Source organism: Oncorhynchus masou, chromosome 21, assembly GCF_036934945.1.
Source record: "Oncorhynchus masou masou isolate Uvic2021 chromosome 21, UVic_Omas_1.1, whole genome shotgun sequence".
In the NCBI taxonomy this organism is placed as follows: domain Eukaryota; kingdom Metazoa; phylum Chordata; class Actinopteri; order Salmoniformes; family Salmonidae; genus Oncorhynchus; species Oncorhynchus masou.
In genome coordinates this window covers 7,417,601-7,440,005 of record NC_088232.1, presented here as the reverse complement: position 1 = coordinate 7,440,005, position 22,405 = coordinate 7,417,601, and the positions used below count along the sequence as shown (strand labels likewise).

The 22,405-nt window shown below is 42.2% G+C and overlaps 2 protein-coding genes across 7 annotated transcripts in view; one reads left to right on the top strand and one right to left on the bottom strand.

The window, feature by feature from the left end:
• The first annotated feature begins 4,273 nt into the window (after positions 1-4,273).
• On the top strand, positions 4,274-14,936 carry LOC135507738 (beta-1,4-galactosyltransferase 1-like). Its single transcript, XM_064927347.1, has 6 exons — positions 4,274-4,907; positions 6,572-6,807; positions 12,402-12,589; positions 12,796-12,918; positions 13,244-13,348; positions 13,594-14,936. The coding sequence occupies exons 1-6, from the start codon at positions 4,541-4,543 to the stop codon at positions 13,721-13,723; spliced, it is 1,149 nt and encodes a 382-aa protein (XP_064783419.1). The 5' UTR covers positions 4,274-4,540; the 3' UTR covers positions 13,724-14,936.
• A 2,960-nt stretch (positions 14,937-17,896) lies between these two features.
• Positions 17,897-22,405, bottom strand: part of LOC135507736 (phospholipid-transporting ATPase ABCA1-like) — a 41,916-nt gene continuing 37,407 nt past the window's right edge. For all 6 annotated transcript variants that reach the window (XM_064927341.1, XM_064927343.1, XM_064927342.1 and 3 more), the window contains exons 44-48: positions 22,025-22,166; positions 21,534-21,668; positions 21,025-21,221; positions 20,651-20,894; positions 17,897-20,398 (exon numbers count right to left, since the gene is read on the bottom strand). In XM_064927341.1, coding sequence (XP_064783413.1) covers positions 20,255-20,398; positions 20,651-20,894; positions 21,025-21,221; positions 21,534-21,668; positions 22,025-22,166 — 862 coding nt within the window. In that variant the 3' untranslated portion in view covers positions 17,897-20,254. The remainder of the gene's footprint in view (positions 20,399-20,650; positions 20,895-21,024; positions 21,222-21,533; positions 21,669-22,024; positions 22,167-22,405) is intronic.

Here is a 22,405-nt window from a genome sequence, read left to right as displayed (position 1 = left end):
TTTTCCCACCAGTGGTGTGTTTCCACCAAACGGACTTGTTTCAGATCAAATTCAGTAAGTGATGACGTAGTGCACACAAGTTCAGTGTGTTTACATCGCATGTTCAACTCTACCGATAGTTTTGTCACAAACTATTGCATTAAATAGCAAATGTGCCTAGACAACAGCTTGCAGACACAGTGCGGGTAGGGTGTATGGGTAGGCTAGTTGTTATGGTTTTCTTCTGGTGAAAGAGAGGCGGACCAAAACGCAGCGTGGTTATTTATAAACATCTTTAATAAAGATTATAACGTGAACAATATACATATACAAAACAAGAAAACGTGGAAAACCGAAAACAGTCCTAACTGGTGCAAAACACAGCGACAGGAACAAACACCCACAAGAGACCTAAAGAATATGACTGCCTAAATATGGTTCCCAATCAGAGACAACGATAACCACCTGCCTCTGATTGAGAACCACTCCAGGCAACCATAGACTTACCTAGAATCCTTAACTAAACACAATCCCATAAACTACAAAACCCCTAGAAAAGACAAACACATAATCACCCATGTCACACCCTGGCCTAACCACAATAATAAAGAAAACACAAAATACTAATGCCAGGGCGTGACACTAGTCTATATGATGAGATTACTATGGATAAGAGCAAGAATAATTTCACTTGTCAAACAGCAGTCAAGCATTGATCATCATGTCACAAAAATAAGACCCTCGATAGGTATTGGAAAGGAGCATCAAGGTCATCTTGCACTTTCACCATCCTGTATCCTAATAATCTGCACGCTTTCCCGAGTTGTAGTGGGAGTACCACACACCATATCATTGCGTGACTTCAAGTTTACTTTGATATTATGGTTATTATGTCAATATTTACGCTTAAAGATGTTTCCACCACCATTTCTCGCATAATTCATTATACCGACATAAAAAGATCCCACCATGGCCAACAAATTAGGCCTATCTGTCTGCATTTATACAATTTTACCTAAACTACCTGTTTCCATCACAGCTGTCATGATTTTTTTTAAATGGTTTGACTTTACTCACATAAACTGTGGATGGAAACGTGGTTCCAGAAGCACCTTAGTGGGCACAACGTTACATTGTAGGAGCCTACAGAATGTGGATTTTCCTTAAATGCTGGTTTGATTGAATTCAGTCCCTTGTACTTCAGTGTTTTACTGGACATGTTAAGTGTTGTTGCTGTAAACTGACTCTCTCAGCCTTATAGTGTCAATGTTGGACAGGGCTGTGAGAAAGGAGCAGCTGTGTTTCAGGGAAATCGTCCAAATTCTTTTTGTGTTTCAACTTGTCTGGAATGCCTGACGGGCAGGGTTTTGGAACTAGCCTAGCCCAGTTTAAGTATCTGAAATGATTTCAAACAATGCTTAACCCGGGTGTGTACAGTACTCACTGTCTCTGTCACTGTCTCTCTCACTGCACACTCGTTGGGGTAGGTGTTGCCATCGGTGCCACACACATGAGCCAAGTTTATAGGGCAAGCTAGGATCTCCCCCATATCACCACAAGATGGCTGCAAAACAATATCACATTACTGTTAAAACCAAGAGCATGGGCAGTCAGGAGAGTCTAATGCTACATAATGCTCAGTTAGAAATGCATTGTGTCGAACAAGTCTGAATGATATGATTGCATGTTGTGTAGAATAGGGATTGATTGTGTCAGCTCTATTGATTACATTTCTATCTGCTGCAACATTGTGAATGTTTTATGACACTGAATTCACAGAATAGGGTGAATGTCATGGTTTTCTTTATGTGAAGGAGAGTCGGACCAAAATGCGGCGTGGCTATTTAGATTCATGTTTAATAAAACAAAGGAAACACGAATCAATACAAAAACAATAAACGTAAAAACCGAAACAGCCTAAACTGGTGCAAACTAACACAGGAACAATCACCCACGAAACACTCAAAGAATATGGCTGAAGCTCGGCACTGAGGGGAAGCTCGGCACTGAGAGGAAGCTCAGGCAGGTAGTTGGATCCGGCAAATCCTGGCTGGCTGGCGGTTCGGGCAGATCCTGGCTGACTGGCGGATCTGGAAGAGTCTGGCTGACTGGCGGATCTGGAAGAGTCTGGCAGATCTGGAAGAGTCTGGCTGACTGGCGGATCCTGGCAGACTGGCGGCTCTGGCTGCTCCATGCTGACTGGCGGCTCTGGCTGCTCCATGCAGACTGGCGGCTCTGGCGGCTCCTTGCAGACTGGCAGCTCCTTGCAGACTGGCAGCTCCTTGCAGACTGGCAGCTCCTTGCAGACTGGCAGCTCCATGCAGACTGGCTGCTCCATGCAGACTGGCACCTCTGGAAGCTCCATGCAGACTGGCAGCTCTGGCAGCTCCATGCAGACTGGCAGCTCTGGCAGCTCCATGCAGACTGGCAGCTCTGGCAGCTCCATGCAGACTGGCAGCTCTGGCTGCTCCATGCAGGCTGGCAGCTCTGGCTGCTCCATGCAGGCTGGCAGCTCTGGCTGCTCCATGCAGGCTGGCAGCTCTGGCTGCTCCATGCAGGCTGGCAGCTCTGGCTGCTCCATGCAGGCTGGCAGCTCTGGCTGCTCCATGCAGGCTGGCAGCTCTGGCTGCGCTGAACAGGCAGGAGACTCCAGCAGCGCTGTAGAGGAGGAAGGCTCTGGCAGTGCTGAACAGGCGGGAGATTCCGGCAGCGCTGTAGAGGAGGAAGGCTCTGGCTGCGCTGAACAGGCGGGAGACTCCGGCAGCGCAGGAGAGGAGGAAGGCTCCGGCAGCGCTGGAGAGGCGAGGCGCACTGTAGGCCTGATGCGTGGTGCTGGCACTGGTGGTACTGGGCCGAGGACACGCACAGGAAGCCTGGTGCGGGGAGCTGCCACCGGAGGGCTGGTGTGTGGAGGTGGCACAGGATGGGCTAGACCGTGAAGGCGTACTGGAGTTCTTGAGAGCAGTGCTGGCACAGGACGTGCAAGGCTAGGGAGGTGCACAGGAGGCCTGGTGCGTGAGGCTGGCACCATCTTCACCAGCCGACTAACACGCACCTCAGGACAAGTATGGAGCGCTGACCCAGGTGCCATCAAATCCCCGACACGCTCCGTCGGGCGAATATCATGCTTAAAGCACCAACACAGCAACTCCCTCATTTCTCTCTCCTCCAATCTCCCCATTAACTCCTTCACAGTCTCTGCCTCGCTCACCTCCAACACCGGCTCTGGTTCTGGTCTCCTCCTTGGCTCCTCACGATAAACAGGGAGAGTTTGCTCAGGTCTGACTCCTGACTCTGCCACACTCTCCCTGAGCCCCCCCCCCCCCCCCAATAAATTTTTGGGGCTGACTCTCAGGCTTCCTTCCGCACCGCCGTGCTTGCTTCGCCAACCTCATTCTCTCGTAACCTTCCGCACACTGCTCCATCGAATCCCAGGCGGGCTCCGGCACTCTCCCTGGGTTGACCGCCCACCTGTCTATCTCCTCCCAAGTTGTGTAGTCCAGATTTTGTTGCTCCTGCTGTTGCTGTTGCCTGTTACCACGCCGCTTGGTCCTGTTGTGGTGGGTGATTCTGTAACGGCTTTCGTCTGGTGGAAGAGAAGCGGACCAAAATGCAGCGTGGTATTTTTGAGACATGTTTAATGACGATGAAAACGAACAATACAAAAACAACAACCGGACCGTGAAAACATATACAGCCTATCTGGTGACAACAAACACAGAGACAGGAACAATCATCCACAAAACACTCAAAGAATATGGCTGTCTAAATATGGTTCCCAATCAGAGACAACGATAAACACCTGCCTCTGATTGAGAACCACTCCAGACAGCCATAGACTATGCTAGATACCCCCACTAAGCCACACACCCAACACCCAACAAAACCCCAAGACAAAACACACCACAATAAACCCATGTCACACCCTGGCCTGACCAAATAAATGAAGACAAACACAATATACTTCGACCAGGGCGTGACAATGTCGCTTATGCTGGTATTGAATTTAAAGTTTTTTTAAATCTAATTATTTTAAAATGTAGGCCGATAGGCCAGAGAACAATTAGAATGGCCATATAGGCTAAAACGTTTTCTAAGGAAAAAAAATAGACTACCTCAAAGGCATCTCTTTGGTCATTCTCCTGGAGTAAATTCAAATTCAAACAAATCACAGCATAGGGACTTGCAAATTAATAAAGACTACTAGGCAAGTACTACATAATGACTATGTTTGGGGCATTTTATTGAATAGTTTGCTAATGCAGTTTTCCTCGTTGTGGGCTTTTATTATAGAGGAAGCCACAGGTCCACCAACTGTCATGTTACTGCCATGAAGTGTAGTACACAAAGTTCATTCACTCTCGGGAGCCTACGACAACTGATGGTCACAGCTTCACAGCATAGGATGTTGGAGAAAAATTATATTACCTTGTCTTTTAGCTTGAAACTATACTGATTTAGGCACAAAAAATATAGTATTTTTTAAATTGCTTTTTTAATACGGTCGGTGCGTAAACGGATATGTATTTGTCACTACAGTTCGGCATGTGACAGCCGCATTATGCTCGACTCATCTCTCAACTTTAGGCTGCGGAAGAAAGGCTGCACCGTGGTTGTAGTTTTAGGTGTTATTAATCTCTTAGTGGTTTTATTTAATTTAATGGGTTACTCGAATTGGTTGTCAGCAAACAAACAAATAAAGACACAGACGCGAATTGAAACAGCTTTTATTACCGTGACACTTCCACCGCAAGATAATGGACAACACGACCTTAATAACAGTGCTGTAATATTGCGAACTCCGAAGTTTAAGGGTATACATTTACCCAATGCAGCTACTACAACTACTACAACAACTACTAACACTACTTCTACTACAACTTTGTGGAATAAGTTTGAAAAATGTCCTGATCCGTCTCCTCATCTGGGTAAGTAGGCTATGATTTCATCAATTCATTTGAATTCAAGGGCTGGTATTTAATCAAAAATGCACAGCAGAAACATGACATTATATTGTATTATACATGTCATTGTTATAAACACGTACGAGGACTCTTTATAACACATTAGCAGGCTATTTCCATGCTGATGCTCCAATTCTTCTGTCATGCACATATGGACTGTATTTGTTCCCCTAATCAAGCATGGAACCTGAATCCAGATAGTTTGGCCTCCCAAGAAAATACATTAAAACTTTATATATTTAATCGAACTGTTTGGCCAAAAATAACAAAAAAATTAAATATATATAATTATCAGCCATAACATTCATGGGATCATTCTCTGGGAGCTTCTCCAAACATATACCAAACATTAGGAACACCTTCCTAATATTGAGCTGCACCCACTTTGCCCCCTATGCCCTCAGAACAACTTCAATTCGTCAGGGAATTGACTCTACAAGGTGTCTGACTTCAATGCTTCCCACAGTTTTGGGAAGTTTTGTCAAGTTGGCTGGAAGTCCTCTGGATGGTGGATGATTCTTCATACACACAGGAAACCGTTGAGCATGAAAATCCCAGCAGTGTTGCAGTTCTTGCGCCTGACACCTACTACCATACCCTGTTAGACACAAAAAAATGTTGTCATGTCCATTCACCCTCTGAATGGCACATATACACAATCCATATCTCAATTGTCTCAAGGCTTTAATTAACCTGTCTCCTCTCCTTCACATAAGTCACCTGGATTCACCTTTTCAGTCTATGTCATGGAAAGAGCAGGTGTCCTTAATGTTTTGTATACTGGCACAGTCACATCAAACATTGTATTATGTAATTATACATATATTATGTTGTTGTGTATCTCATATTAGGCCTATATTTCCGGGTTTAAATGAAAGTTAATACGAGGAAAGATCTCTCGATTTATTTCATTTTAAGCCGAGCTGCATTGTGAAGTTTGCTCTCTGTTGCTGAAAATAACTATATGTTCTGTGTTCAGCTCAATCACGGCTCGGGGCAAATACTTTCAGCAGCATAGACCATTTTTTGGGGGGGGGACAAGATAACACATATTTCCTCTTTAACCTCTGAACTGCCTGTTGCAAAGAAACAAGCATGAGATATACGTTAAGTCAGCACCATTTCCTTTGGATCTGTGCGTCAAATCAAATTTTATTGGTCACGTACACATGACTAGCAGATGTTATTTCAGAGGGTTTGGATTAAATGCGGAAGACACATTTCAGTTGAAGGCATTCAGTTGTACAACTGACTAGGTATCCCCCTTTCCCTTTATTGCGAGTGTTACAAAATGCTTGTGTGTAAGCGAAATGCTTGTGTGTAAGCGAAATGCTTGTGTGTAAGCGAAATGCTTGTGACATCAATAAGGGATGCGTTCGTGCGTGCGTGCGTGTGTGTGTGTGTGTGCGTGCATGTCTGCATGCGTGCACGTGTGTTTGTGTGTGTACTCTATTTTTCTACATGAGGTCAAAGGCTGAAAACTTTGAACAAAGAGAGAGCAAGATAGAGCAGGGAGTGATGGAGGTGTGAAGGCAGAAAGTGAAAAGGAAGTGAATGTGGTTGAGGAACAGGAAGAGGTGTGTGAGAGTTTATGAGAGATCAAGAGATCTGTTTCTCCTGACCTGCAGTGGGGCCTCTCAGGGTGGAGTTCTCTACGCCTGTCAGCTTGGACACAGTGAGGAAGGAGAACCCAGGTCTGCAGGGAGGAGGTCGCTACAAACCACAAGACTGCGCCGCCCTCCAAAAGGTTGCTCTAATCATCCCCTTCCGCCATCGCGACGATCACCTCAAGTTCTGGCTCTACTACCTCCATCCCATCCTTCAGCGCCAACAGCTGGACTACGGCGTCTACGTCATCAATCAGGTAAAGCCAGAGAAACCAGTCTAATCTCTGTGCATGACTGGTTTCCTCTATTCACTGAACTCACCTTTCAGAGTCTGTCTGAACAAAGAAAGCAGCTCAGTTGTCATGCATTTGTTTATTCATGCCTGAAGGTTTCCACACAAGTAACCTCCCACCCGTCATTGTAGATACCAGGAAGAACGTTAACGTGTGTCGCAACATCCCCCCCCCCTTCACAGTTACAAATCATTACTCAGGGTCTTTAAACCGAGGCTAAATCTCAATAAGCCTATCCTTGATTCCTTGTGACCTCTCCAGCCGTCCTTCACCCTCACTTCCTACAGAAAATGTAGGAGGGAAGAAAGAAGAGGAAACGTAAATGTACGGAACTACGAAATGATAGATTTGTAAGAAGTGCGACGTTTGTGAGAAACTAAGAGAGCTCTGAGAGAGACACAGAGAGACACTGAAACAGGAGATAGACAGGCATCCAGCCCCAGCCCCCCAGCTTTCCAGCCCCAGCGCCCCAACTCCACACAAGCCCAGGCCTGTACTTTAAACACAGACATGGTTCAGCTGTGAGTTGAAGTTTATACTCACTATCTGTCAACCACCAGGTGTCTCTCACAGATAATCAGAGGGCACAGCCAAGTCACCGTGATGAACAAATGGAAGCCTTCGGTTTGCTAAACGGTTTGCAACATGGAGTGTCTCTATCAAATAACCGTGATGTCATCAAGTATGAGTTTATTCTAATGTATTGTTTTAAAGGACAACATATCTTACATGTTATTAGAGGAACTAAACATGTTTGACAGACAGCCTCTAATTCCTGATTGTGTGGTATCTCAGGTCCATGTATTTCTGTTGGATGGTTTCTCCCGTGGGCAAAAGTTTGTAAGTTTAAGTCAACATATTTAGTCATTGTGAAAGGATTTCAGACACAGATGCATCTTGCTGTCTTTGTAAACCGATTAGAAACCAGATATGGAAGTACGAGCGCCCATCCTACACTACTGGAAGAGAAAAGATTCAATGGCTCGCTATAGAACGGCAAAGCACCCTTATTTTTAGCAATGTAGGATGCTCCTATACAAATGTTCTCACAAGGAAATATTTGGTGTGAGGGATGATTAAAATAATCATCCAACGATTCATCCTCACCAGCTGAAGTTGTTTGACTGCATATCACTGACAGCTTCTCACTTTCTTTTTATTCTCCCCTCTTTCCTCCACACCTTTCCTCCTTTCCACCACATCCATCACCTCAATGAACTATCTGCCTTTCTTAAAACCTGTTATGGCTGCATCCCTTTGTTCTCAATTTCCGCCTGAAGACATACCCAAATCTAACTGCCTGTAGCTCAGCCCCAGAGGCAAGGATATGCATATTCTTGGTATCATTTGAATGGAAACATTTTGAAGTTTGTGGAAATGTTAATTGAATGTAGGAGAATATAACGCAGTAGATCTGGTGGAAGAAAAGAGAAAGAAAGAGCATACGTTTTCTGTTTTTTATTGTTGTAGTATCATCTTTCACATATACTAGAATAGCCACACAGTCAGATAGGATGCTGGAGATAATTTTGATGGATAACACAAGAGGGCAACTGTAGGTGTGCAAAGTTTCAGACTGATAACTTCAGGAATGGGTGAGCTACATGACATTTAGCATGAAGTCACCCAGGTGTCCCACACAAGTTGCCCAAATGTACCCAAGTGGCCAAATTGGTGAAATGACCTATAACTATATACAGCAGTGCAAATAACTATATACAACATATCAAAAAGCAATTCTAACACACACACACACACACACACACAAAATAAAAAATAAAAAAATCTGTCTCACTTTCACTTTTTCACTTTAGAGTTTGACTTCGCTTTACATGATTTATTCGCCATGATATCTTCAATGAAATCGTTGAAACTACAACTTTCCGAAATACAGCTCTGTGTAAAAAGCCTTACAGCAACTCCTCTGATCGTCAAGGTGAGAATGGAGTTCCCTGCGCGTGCGATTACAACCAAGGAATTGTGGTCCAACCCCAAAGCATTACATACTGGTGTTTACCTCAGCTCATTGGCTATCTACCCAGCTAGATTTCAAGAAGATCAGTGGTCATTGGGCAGAAATATCGTCGCTAAAATTATTTTTGCTAAAATTATTTTCGCTAAAATTATTGGTGCGTAAGGTAGTCATTTATCGTTGTCTTCAAATCAGCTCACTTCGGTCAATACTACCAGCAAAAAAACAACGTTATTTGGCTGTGTTGCAAACATCCAGAGGAATACACTGAAACCCACCATGACTAGATAAACGATTGTTTACAGGGGCGAATCACGCCGAATGCTCCGTAAAAAATTGATAGAGATGGAATTCACGGCACAAACAGTTTACAAAATGTTTTGATTTAGGTTATAAAAATGGATTTTATCAAGCATTAAAGGGGCAATACACAGTTGAAGCAATAACAAAGCGGACTCCCTGCCTCTGTTTTGGTATTAAAAAAAATAGGGCCTGGAGAAATGTAACAACTCTTAAATTCATAGATGGAGCTATAGATGCAAAGACTGATCATCCAAGATATCAACATTATAGTTTTAAGCATATTTTCAGGCTATGCATTTACAATGTTAACAAACATTCGGGTAAAACCAGCTTATATTTTGGGTTCTGATGGGGTATGAAAGTTGAACTAAGCTCAAAGGCATTTATACGTTATGTTCTTCAAGAATCAATGTATATCTATCCTTAATTTATAAGTTCAAAATTGGATGTAGCAACTGCAGATTGCCCCCTTTAAAGCATGAACATGGTCAGGTATAGTAGTTTTCAGGATATAGCAGGCATCTCTAATTATGAAGATCATACAAAGGCAACTGATTAAAGCAATTATAGATGAGAGGGCATGCTTATTTAGCACAGCTGTGCTGCGATCACAGGTGCAAGGCGGATCCGAGTGCGGTAGATCAGTGCAGCCATAATAAAATAAAAAAGGAAGTTGTTTAGCACAACCTCGAGTGAACAATTGCTTTTCTACAACGGGATACCAATTAGATAAAACACTTGATTTCGTTATGTATTCATAGGTTACTATTTCGTCCCTCAATTAAAATATAGGCCTAGTCCTGACACAAATCTTGGTTGCTAGCCAAACCGGCTGGTCGTTCATTCTATCCGTTAGGTTGCCGGAGCCTGACCCACTCGTGAAGTCTTTTTGTTCCATATCAATGGACGCGACCCAGTCGTTCGGCCTAAATGTTTTTTGGCAACGCTCTTATCCCTTGCTTGCTAGCTAGCCAACTAAGGCTAACGCTGTCACGTCAAACTGTGTAGCCAGAATAACAGCAAAGTAGCTGTATTTGAGTTTGTTTAAGCTGTTTTCCATTGACATTTATTTGGATGCATCCATAACAATGAGCTAATGATACACGATTTTCCCTGACATAGAACATTTGCTCTCCTGTCAGGACACTGTTCAGAGGAGCTAGCTAACCTCACAGCAACACAGTCACTTCAAACGGAAGCAGGAACGACCGCACACTAGCTGCATTTCATTTAGTTCGATTCATGATTTCGACGGGCTGAGAAAATATGTTTGTCTCGTCCTGACACCATTATCCTCATTGGGACAGTGGAGATAGAATTTCAACAAATGTCAGAGAGACCTACAACCCCTGTTGTTGCAAACCAAATGTAATGCCTCGATCAGACCGACATCGTGTGCGTTTTGGCACACCAGAAGTACGTTCACTTCCAATGGAACGCTGCGTTTGCCTTGTATGCATAGACTTGACAATATTAGCAAATGGTGAATGTTAAACTTTTATTGCACACATATAGAGTAAAAATTTTGACTGCAGAATTGATTTCACAGCATTGACGTTATGTCACTGTCGGTCTGATTGAGGCGTTAGGCTAGAAGCGCGGGAGATAATGTCTAGATCCTTTTTATAGTGGAAATCAAGTTAATGAATGACCTGTCTGGGCTGATGGGACAGTGGATGCGCAGTGATTTCTCGGATGGAACAGAAAGCAAGATGCCAATTTTTGCATTATAGGCTTACCCGTGCTAAACTGGTTATTTAGTATGGCTTAGACCGTGTCTCAACCAATCACAAAGCTTGTTTTGACCAACCTGTTGTAGAATTGTAACTTTAGATTTTTGTTGTTGTTTAAATAATCAAATTCAATATTATTTCATTTTTGTGGTGTATTTGGATGACAGAATCACCACTTCGGCCCTAACTGTCAGCTGGTGACTACCACGCATTGATAGTGAAGAGTAGCCTACTCCTATGAAGATGCCATTGACAGTGTAGAGGAAAGAACTGTGTCCTTACATGACTTCTACAGGTGCTTCCTGTTCTTGAAACCAAAATAGCAGATAACGTCTCTCTCTCTCTCTTTCTCTGTCTCTCTCTTTCCCTCTCTCTCTGTTTCGCATTCTGACATACTAATAACTACTACTAACTCTGTTTCCACTCTCCTAGCACTGCATGTTTGCAACCAATCACATCTCTGCTAAAGTATGGTTGGGTTCTTCCAATGCTCGGTGGCTTTCTTCTTCTCCTTCTGCTTTCTCCTGAGGTAACTAAGAGCGACTGTAGGTATACTCCGCGGTTCTCTAACACGCTGCTGCTTAGTTTCTGACATTTCTTAAGGGGAAGTCCCTTGGAGTTTCTATTTAGTGTATTGCATGATAGTTATGCAAATATTGTTAACTTTCCTCATATGAGATAAGGACAAAACCTGCGGTTTCGACAGACACACATGAAGCATAGTCCGAGACTAAATTTATTTTTAGACCAGGACAAGGCTTAATCTGTGTCCAAGAAGCGGGCCCTGAGTGACTGTGTTTTAGAAGGTGGTGCGTTGACCTGAAGTAATCTGTAAAAGAAAAAAGTAGTGAGTGCGGACCTTCCTTTTTTTTTATAGTACTTTGCTCATATGCTAATGACAATGCGAAGTTAGCTGGGTGTTGGGAAAGAATGGAATGTAATGTTGCAGCTCAGTAGATCTTCAGGCTGTCAGTGACTTAGAAAACTGGTCTGCTTGCTTTTTTAAAATGTATTTAACTAGGGAAGTCAGTTAAGAACACATTCTTATTTACAACAACGGCCTAACCCAGCCAAACCCTAAACCAGACAATGCTGGGACAATTGCTCACCGCCCTATGGGACTCCCAATCACAGCCAGTTGTGATACAGCCTAGAATCAAACCAGGGTCTGTCGTGACACTGAGATGCAGTGCTTTACACCGCTGCGCCACTCGGGAGCCCCGTCTCAGTAAATCTTTAAATAGTTGACCCAACAATGGGAGATCTGTGACAGCTAAGAAAAAAAAAAATACTTTATATGTCTGTGATGTGGTTGCCCCACCTCGATAACTGTAAGTCGCTCTGGATAAGAGCGTCTGCTAAATGACTCAAATGCAAAATGTAAGTGTACATCAACTTGAAATTAATTTGCATATACCGGATTTTTTTTAAATACACTTTTTGATGAATTAAACATGTTCTAAGGACAAACTTTATTCAATTATAAGTGAATATTTGGCAAATAATTTAGCGTACCCATGTTTTAAAAATGACTGTCATTTCTTCATTAGGATGGAAACGACACATTCAACAGGGCCAAGCTGATGAACATTGGCTATGCTGAGGCCCTGAAAGAGTATGACTACGACTGCTTTGTGTTCAGTGACGTGGACATCATCCCCATGGATGACCGCAACCCCTACAAATGCTTCAGCCAGCCCAGACACCTGTCTGTCTCCATGGACAAGTTTGGCTTCAAGTACGGCACAAAACTCAACCGACAACTTCTTTCTAATGCATCATCATCATTTTCATTAATTGGGACTCTTCCTCAATTCATACAATGAGTACATAGCTAGAAGAGTAGTAAACAAGTATATATGTTTATGCTTAGCCTACCCTTTTCATTACTTGGCTCTTTGTATGGGCCAGATGAGAAATATTTTGTCTTTGTCTCATCCATAGGTTGCCCTATAACCAGTACTTTGGCGGTGTCTCAGCGTTAAGTAAGGAGCAGTTCCTGGAAATCAACGGCTTTCCCAACAACTACTGGGGCTGGGGTGGCGAAGATGACGACATTTTCAACAGGCAAGACAGTGCATTCCAATCCAAACAGACTTTTAAAGCATTACAGATGGGCCTATATTAAAGTCAGACTTGGCAAGGGGACATTATCCCTTTCTAATGTTACCGATGCATTGTATAATGCTCATGCAAAACACAATATATTCACCAGGGTGTTAGGGTCAGTCAATTCAGAAAAGGAGTTGCTGTTTACTTAAAAAGTTGTCACGTTTAAAAAAAACTTAAATCACTTCCTGAATTGAATTAGAATTGACCCCAACCCTGAATTCCACAGTATTTCCAACTTGTATGCAAAGTCCATTATAATAAAAAACTCTGATTTCCACAGGTTGAGCTCCAGAGGAATGTCCATCTCTCGTCCAGATGGCGAGGTCGGAAAATGCCGGATGATCCGTCACGAGAGAGACAAACAGAACGAACCAAATCCTCAGAGGTAAAGCTTTAGATTAGAACAACCACATTCAACAGGTGCCCCACAATGTTGTACCTTTAAAAAAGAAAATGTAGATTTTAAGGGGAAAGTTTTTATTTCTTCATGATAGCATCAGCATTGTTACTCAGCCATCACAGCCAAGACAATATTGGCTATTGTATGGCCCCAGAATTGCCATATCAGTGCATCCCTAATATATTCATGGGAGGATAGTAGACTGATGAGTCATTTCCTTTGCATCGCAGGTTTGACAGAATACAACGCACGAGACTGACCATAAATACAGATGGGATCAGCTCTCTCAAGTACAAAGTCGTCAAAGTGGAAAAGGATGCTCTGTTCACGAAAATCACAGTAGATGTGGGGAAACCTTAGTGAAAGTGGCTAAATGTTAGTAGTTATTTTGCACATCACTTATCACAAGGTGGAGGGCAGAGAAAGCACAGTGGAACCATGGAATGCAGTACTGAGAATACTCTGAATTCTCCGTAACGCGTGTATTTATTGTGGAAACAAATGGACAGCACTTGGATGAATGGGATGGCACAACAAGACCTCATAAATATCAGAGTGGATCAAAATGTTTGATCAACATGTTTGACTTCTAATGGCAGGACACAAGGGAAGGGACGTGGGACGAAGAAGTTATTTTGTATGTCATTTGTAATGAGTTGTCTTTGTGTAATTCTGTAAGAGAGAACTACTTGGTTTAAATGTGTATATAAGTTGTATACATTTGCATATAGTTAATACATATTCTATATATTGTTTCTTTCATTTTCGGCTAAGATATTTGAGATGATTATGGTTTAATATATTTTTTTGCGGAAATGTTTCCCATGTTTGAAACTGTGTGAAAGGTCTTAATCACAATCTAAAAGCAAAGATTGGTTTGGTTACTTATATATGTTTCTAAAAACATCACTTGTCTGCTGTGATTCTGTACGTTCACTACCTGTGACATGATCACTTCCATGCTTCTTTACATTCAAAACCTGTTTACCACCTGTGACATGATCAATGGCAAAATCTCAATACTGTACTTTTTACTTAGAAAAAAATCATGCTTCTTTACATTCAAACCCTATTCAGTACCTGTATGAATGATCACTTCCATGCTTCTTTACATTCAAGACATGTTCACTACCTGTTACATGATCACTTCCATGCTTCTTTCCATTCAAACCCTATTCAGTACCTGTATGAATGATCACTTCCATGTTTCCTTACATTCAAGACCTGTTCCCTACCTGTGGCATGATCACTTGCATGCTTGTTTACGTTCAAACCCTATTCAGTGCCTGTTACATGAATGATCACTTCCTTGTTTCTGCAGCACACAAATCAGTCGGGAATAAACATACATACTACAGCATTGTGATGGTCAGTTGTATGTATGGTCAGTCTCAGTCCCCACCCATTTGGCTTGTCTTAAATGTGTAGAAATACTGGTTTGGTGAGCAGAACACTGAACCCAACCTGTCACTTTATTTCATGTGACTGAAAGCAAAAGCCTACTGCCTGGTTTTCAGTCATAGGAATAGAACATGGAGAAGTTATTGAATAAATAAAATGCTTTACATTTGAATTATTCAAAATCTATTTTTATTGAATACATTTAACTTTAATTGTCCTGTTGGGCTATTGAATATATTAATGTATTATAGTTAAAATGATTGGAATACGTGTTTAATTGAATTGATTTAATTTCAAGTCTCCAATTGGGGACTCCAAAAAGTGACTACAGACCTAGCTCTGGGTTTCCATCCTGTTACAAGGAAACCAGTAATGGATTAATTTGTGGTTAGTCAAATAATTAGAAGGAACACTAGTGATTCAGTCTAAGGAAATCCCAGACCTAGGGCAACATTGTTCACATTGTGGGAGGCAACCCGTGTGCCTCGGGAGACTAGAGTATTATTAATTTAGAAGTTAATCATTTTCTTTCTCCCCGTCACTTCACAAATTGGAACTTGACCATATAACTGGGCAATAGTCCAGGTGTGATAAAAGTAGGTCTTGTAAGACTTGTTAAGTTGATTGTGATGTCAAGAAAGCAGAGCAGTGCGTTATCACAGATAGACCTCTCACCGAGGTAAAGACAGTTTCAGGTTGGATATTCGATGGATATTCGCCTGTAGTTTTCCTTACGTCCACCAACAGCAGTTAGGGACCTTCAACATACTGACAAATCTAATTTTTCACATTTCAATATCTCTTTAACCATTCCTCCTAAAACGTTCAAAACGGGTCGTAGCTAACCCGATGGCACACACTTTTTGTTGTTGTTGATATACATCTCGCACTATTTTAAATGATTTATTTACATTTTTGAATTTCAATAGCTCATTGGTCATGTGACCTACTGACTTCAAACAAGGTTCGGAATGACCACTGACTACCCTTCTATATTGCACACTCTTGTTTGGGTACTGTAAAATCACATGGTGTAACGTACATTTTTCATAGTTTTACATTTCAATAGCTCATTGTGACACACCTAAGAAGCATGCAGTGGATATACACCCATATTGCATAAACTCTAGTCATGTATCTTCTATATAGTTGTACATTAATATTATTTTGACAATAAGGGGGTTCAGTCCAGTGTTGTGTTTACCCTTTTCTTTAATATGTATCTATAATAACTGGTAGTTCTAATGACTTATTTTCACTGTTTTTAAAAATATTTTTCCACAGTATTTAACAGCGGTAGACAACAGGAGAGAGACAGATAATATCTCCTTTCGTCGTTAATATCAACCATAAAGGAAAGGGGCAAAGTACGAGAGTCATGTTTGGTTTCCCAGGAGGTCTACCCCGTGGGATGGTAATAGAGGGGAGGTACGTGAGGCGACGTTGGCTCCCTCTGCTGGTAATACGGGAGCTGGGCACCCCGACACGGACAGCTCTAAGTGGAGGTAATTCGAGGAAAGTGCCAACCAGCCGTGGAGGCCAAATGAAAGGAGCACGGTGGCACATCGCGAGAGGGGAAACGGGGAGAGACCGACAACAATCCACAGTAGATAAGTAGGACTGAGCCAAACTTAAGTGATTTTCTTTGTAAAGTTGTTTTTGCGGACTAAAACCTCCCTGTCAATCTCTGCACGCTCAACCTAACATCCCACGGTTTACCACACATGTTATTAATTGTCCAAAGTAGGGATGGAGAGTGAGCTAGTAAATTAGGCTGCAGTGGGTTTGCTGGTCAATACATATGCTGAACATGTAACCAAACAAGGTTCAGAATGTCCACTCAGTGGGCCTACACATTGCATACCCTTTAGTTTGTCCATTTTCATCTCACACGCTTTTACATGAATTTTTCCAAATTTAAAACTTCAATAGCTCCTTGGTCATGTGACCTACTGACTTCAAACAATGTTCAGAATGTCCACTGACTACCCTTCTATATTGTGGACATTCTGAACCTTGTTTGAAGTCAGTAGGTCACATGACCAAGGAACTATTGAAGTTTTACATTTGGAAAAATTCATGAAAATTAAACTATGCAATGTGATCCACAATATGGCATAGGATGTGAAGCCATAACGCATACATTGTTTCAGCAGCAAACAATGATCTATAATGCCAAAAGCTGCACTCAAGTCTAACAAAACAGTGAATCTGCTGTATCTAATCGCCAGCTTGTGATACAAAGAAATAAATAATAATTGTATCACAAGTTTACCTTTCCGTCAGTCAACACCTCTAAAATATTTTGGGTGTGCGTGAACTCGTGCTTTTCATTAGATTATTATCTGCTGGTGTTTCCCTACCGTACATCTTCTATCAATCACACGTCATAGATTGCATCACGTTGGTAGGTAATAGAAGAGAGAAGCCCAACTCAACAGAAATCTGTCTCCCTCCAGCAGGTGTTTTTATTGTTGTTGCGTTTGCCCATCAGGCAAGGTGTTTTGCATGGAGTTTAATGAGTGTCATATTCGATCAATAACAAAATGTATGCCTTATTTGCCAAGTAAGGTTTATTTTATCAAATAGAAGTTTCGTAATGCTTAAGTTGTTACAATTGTACTGATAGAAGTAGGACAAGTGACATCCCGGCAATTTAGAGAGAAAAAACACTTTGTATGTGGGTTGTCTCGAGATGGCTATGCATATTTATTAAATGAGGCTCGTATCATAGTCTCTCTCTCTATTGAACACAGGCGGTTGACGTCAACAACCCTCGTTGAATATTTAAAAAATATTACAATAATGAGATGTATCCACCAATCCAAAGAAAGGATAGGCGCAGCTAGACAGCCTGCTGTTGTGCCGTTAGGGTGAGATTTATCTTGTCAGTATATCCATAATCTGTGGTAGCAGTACTTTTCCGGTAAATCTCAGGTAAAGGTTGACATGTAAACAGCAGAAATGTTAAAATGAAGTTGATTGACTTGAATTATTGTAGAAATAAGGTCAACTCTAAGTGATGTATTTTAGAAAGGGTTTGGAATACAGTTTTTGTCCTTAACGTTATCTAGAATTGATAATGGTGAAGACAAGATAATAGTGGTAGATTTGAAGAAAGCAGACAAAGTGTCTTGAAAATGTATCAATTTTTATTCCTGTAAATAAGTACTGTACACAACAAATAACAGACACAACCAGCCTTTTTAATACTTCAAAGGTAAACAAATAATATTCAACACAAGAAAATAACTACCATGGTACTGCAGGACACTTTGTCTTCCAAATAGTTTTTTCTTTTTTTTTGTCACGGAACAAAACTAAATGCATTGTAGTTTCAGGTGTATCTTCTGAAATCTGGGGCTATTCCAATGTAAATCCTGTACTGTGTAGATTACATAGAAAACTTCAATAAAGTGCTAGGTGTCCACATCCCTCCCCATCATGACCAATGAGCAGATAGGGTTCTTTGTATGATCAGCAATTCTGTCCGAATGAACGTAGTACTCATCGTAACGTAACCAAAACAGTGGCATTTTATTGGTCTGGTCCCTCTCAATTCGACCGGTGTTCGACTGTTGCCTTTTATCGTGTTTGTTTGGCCCTAAGTTTGCATGTTTATATGGCAGACTGCTGGTGTAACTATGGCAGATGTGTTGTGCATCAGTAAATACAATACCAGGAGTTAGAGAAGAGGGGGGGGGTGTGTACATTTGGGGTTATGGTCAGTAATAATAACGCACAATAGACACGCACAAAAAGGACCTTGGCAACGGACCAGAAAGTACAATGATGGTTGGATTGTTTGTGAGCACCATGTGAGACCCAGCCTCCATGTGCGGCCACGTGTTCTATGCATTCTAGCCGTTCCATCCGTCACTTTCAGCACGTGTCCTTTACTTCTCAAGCGGAAAACTCCAAAGATGGCGGCTGAACTACAGGAAGTCAGCTGTTCAAGGAAAAAGACAAGTGAACGTGTAAAAATAAGCCGCCTCGACCCCCTGACTCAACCTCGACACAACGTTGACTCAATGTTTTGGCACTGGTGACTGTTTACTGAACGACACATATCCAGATAGATCTTCAATATAGAATATATATATATATATATATATATATATATATATATATATATATATCTCATCATTATCATTATCGTCTGCTCTCCTGTCACTTCACAATACATAAATAAATGAAAAAAAATGGTATACCCAGTCACATTTCTCTCGTGGTCACGTTAGTAATACCGTGTTTTTTACCACAGAATCTTGAAGCCTGCCGGGGAAAACCCCGGTAGGTTATCCAACAGCAACAGCCCATCTCTTTAGTCCATTATACCTGTCTTAAGAGGGTTCATGCTTTGGCACACATACCGTACAGGTCCTATCTACACTACGTGGTCCATTAAAAAGCATGACATTTAGGTCCATCCTCACACTTCAGAAAACCTGTCACAAATGTCAAAAGGATGATTGTTAGCTAATAAGCGACCTTTGTCGTTATTAGATTGCACATTCACGTACAGAAGTTAACCCTTCATTACCTATGGCAAAGTACAGTACATTTAAAGCAGTAATCTGACAATAAGGTCTCTCTGAAATCCCTTCAGGGTTCTAAAGAATCTCCGGTCTTTGTGCTTTGTCATTCCAGAACATTCCATGGCCTCTCTTTTGGAGTGTTAACATTATCTCCAACATGATTGGCAGGCACTGTGCTGGACGTCATGACAACAACAAAACATTAATCTTTTTTTTTTTTTAAATACAACAAACTCCATTAGGTTCCATTTTTTAAGATGCAAAACTGAATTGATCAATATACTGTATTTAAAATGTCTTTCATTTGGGATTGGACTATCGTTGAAATTAATTCTTCCAGTTCATTAAAAAAAATGGTAACAAAGAGCGGGAGATAAAATACACCCTGAATCCAAATGAGGGTCGGTTGGCAATGAGCGAGTTGATTGGAACTTCTTCTTTATACATTGTCGAGTGTGTCGCTGATCCTGCTTGAGTGAGCACACAGGAAACTGTGTACTCTTCATGCTCTGCCTGGGGTACAACTTTGAAATATATTTAAGTCTTTCAGTCTTTTCAATCTAGCTAGCGAGGGGCACAAGGCTGTTCCTCGTAGACCACTTCATGGGATTTTATCATCTTTATTTCTTTGCATTGATTTGCATTGACTTTCAGTGTTGAACTTCTGCCGCTCGTTCTCGCGCCACCCTACAAAAGAACGCTAACGCTGGGCAGTCCACTGAGAAAGAATTTTTAAAAAAAAGTTAAACGCTACAATAAAGTAGAAAACCCTCCTCTCCGGAATGACCCGTCTACAGGGGCCTCGGCAGTTCATCTGGGAGAGGAACAGACACAGGGTTCGTCCAAAATGGCACCCTATACACTACACGGGGCATTATATTGACCAGGGCACTGGTCGAAAGTAGCGCACTTATGTAGGGAACAGAGTTCCATTTCAGGTGCAGCCTTGGATTCACACGCAGCTCTCCCTGGCCTTCTCGTCTGTGAGGAAAGACTTGAGCTGAGTAATGTCCACTGCCACCGCGTCTCTCTTGTGCATCGAAATGTCTTTTAAGTGGTCCTCGTCACTTTGGTCCTTGGCGAAATTGACAAATACCTGAAGTTAAGAGAACACACACACAGACCAGATTAATCAGTGTGCTATGCAAGCAACGTTTGTTTAATTTGCATTTTGGTTTAAGTGTTATTCTTTTTATTGTTCTATTTGTACTGGCAAACGAAACACTCATTTCATATAAACCTATACAAGACCCCCTCGAAAAACAACATTTCAATAAAAAAAAAAGTAAGAAGAATTGCTATGATAATCAAAATGGCCGACAACATTTTCAACCAGCCCAGCTCTTACTTGGTCTAGTGTTGTCTGGGAAACGGAGTAGTCCTCAATGTGCAGCCACTCCTTGTTCTTGGCCAGGATGCTGAAGATGCGTGCCAGAGAGGTTTTGGAGGAGGACAGCTGATACTGCAGCATGTTCCTGTGCTTCTCCTTCAGAGTGCTGCCTGGAAGCTCCTTCTCAATGAACTCCATCACCGGCCTCAGGTCCGGGTCAGGTCCTGCCACCCGGAGGATGATGGTGTAGCCATCCCCAAATCTGAATGAAGAAACGCATAGGGATGATTAGCGTTAGCTCAATGTTGATCCAAAATGGCCACCGTGCTTCTTCACCAACGTAGGTGTTCACTACTGTACAGTAGGTAACTCCCATCTCTCCCTGTTCTTACCTGTTCTTTAAATGCTGTACGCTGCCCAGGCAGCGGAACCTTCCATTGACCATGATGGCCATCCGCGTACACAAGGCCTCACACTCCTCCATACTGTGCGAGGTGAGAACCACTGATCGTCCCTCCTTGACGATACTGAGAATGCAGTTCCACAGAGCCCGTCTGGCCTTGGGGTCCATACCAGTGGTGGGCTCGTCCTGTCAGTCACAGAGAAGAACAACACCAGAGCCTGGTCAGACTAGGCCCAGGAACAAGTTGGTGTAGGAAACAACACCCTCTAGCGCCTAGTCTATTGTTGACATCCTCAATGGAGAGACTGGTTTGACCATGATGTGATCAAGAAAAACTCTGGGTCCTAAATACTGTAATAGGTATTGAACATGAATGAAAGGTTGATCCCGTTCACACACATCAATATACTGTAATGTAGCATGACTGAATAACATAATGTTTGGGTATATGAACAAATGATTAGTTAGATAAAAGGCTCATAAAGTAGGCCTACTCACCAGGAAGACCACTGGTGGACCACCGATCAGTGCCATGGCCGTGGAGAGTTTCCTCATGTTCCCTCCACTGTAGCTCCCTGCTGCCTTGTCCACATACTTGATCAGGCCTAGTTTACGGATGCCCCACTCTGCCACCTGGACGAGAGTGAGAGAGAGAGAGAGGTGCCAAAGACATGATTAGACAAACAAGATAATCAAGATCACATGCTATAGCCCACCCGTGCTGGGGTCAATTCCATCTCACTTCAGTCAATTCAGGAAGTAAACCGAAACAACCTGTCCTTAAAACAACAACCCGTCCTTAAAACAAAAACATGTCCTTAAAACAATGACCTGCCCTTAAAAATGGACCAACAAAAAGGCAGAGACAAGGTCTCCAAATAAGGAGCATGACATAGTTACCTGTCCTTTAACAGGGCACAAAATGTCACGGTTGTAAGAATGTTTGTTTTTTTGTCTGTCAAGAGGATAACACACGGACACACACTCACCTCACACACTTCCTTCTCGGGAACCCCCCTCAGGATGGCGTAGAACTCCAGGTGCTCCCTGCCAGTCAGCAAGTCGTTGATAGCATCAAACTGAGGGCAGTAGCCCATGTTCTGGTGCACCTCGTTGATCTCCGTCAACACACTGACAGACCACACAGAGAACGCACGCTGTCAGTCACAACAGCACACACCTCCAAAACAATTTAAGACCCCGTTCACAGTACATATTTCAAGGCCGTTGTAAGGCTATTTCAAGACTATCGCGATATACAGCAGTTATGGAAGCTTCAGTGTGAACGAGTTCTTAGAGGCTGTAATCAATCATGCATTTAACCTTTAAGATATACTGTATAAATCCCGGAATAACAATTTGTTCAGCTT

What these genes read in the sequence shown, in the direction of transcription:
- LOC135507738 (XM_064927347.1), top strand. Translation starts at nt 4,541, where the DNA reads ATGCTCGACTCATCTCTCAACTTTAGGCTGCGGAAGAAAGGCTGCACC. An exon ending in TGATCCGTCTCCTCATCTGG is followed by an intron (nt 4,908 to 6,571) that starts GTAAGTAGGCTA and finishes CCTGACCTGCAG; the next exon opens with TGGGGCCTCTCAGGGTGGAG. An exon ending in AACGAACCAAATCCTCAGAG is followed by an intron (nt 13,349 to 13,593) that starts GTAAAGCTTTAG and finishes TTTGCATCGCAG; the next exon opens with GTTTGACAGAATACAACGCA.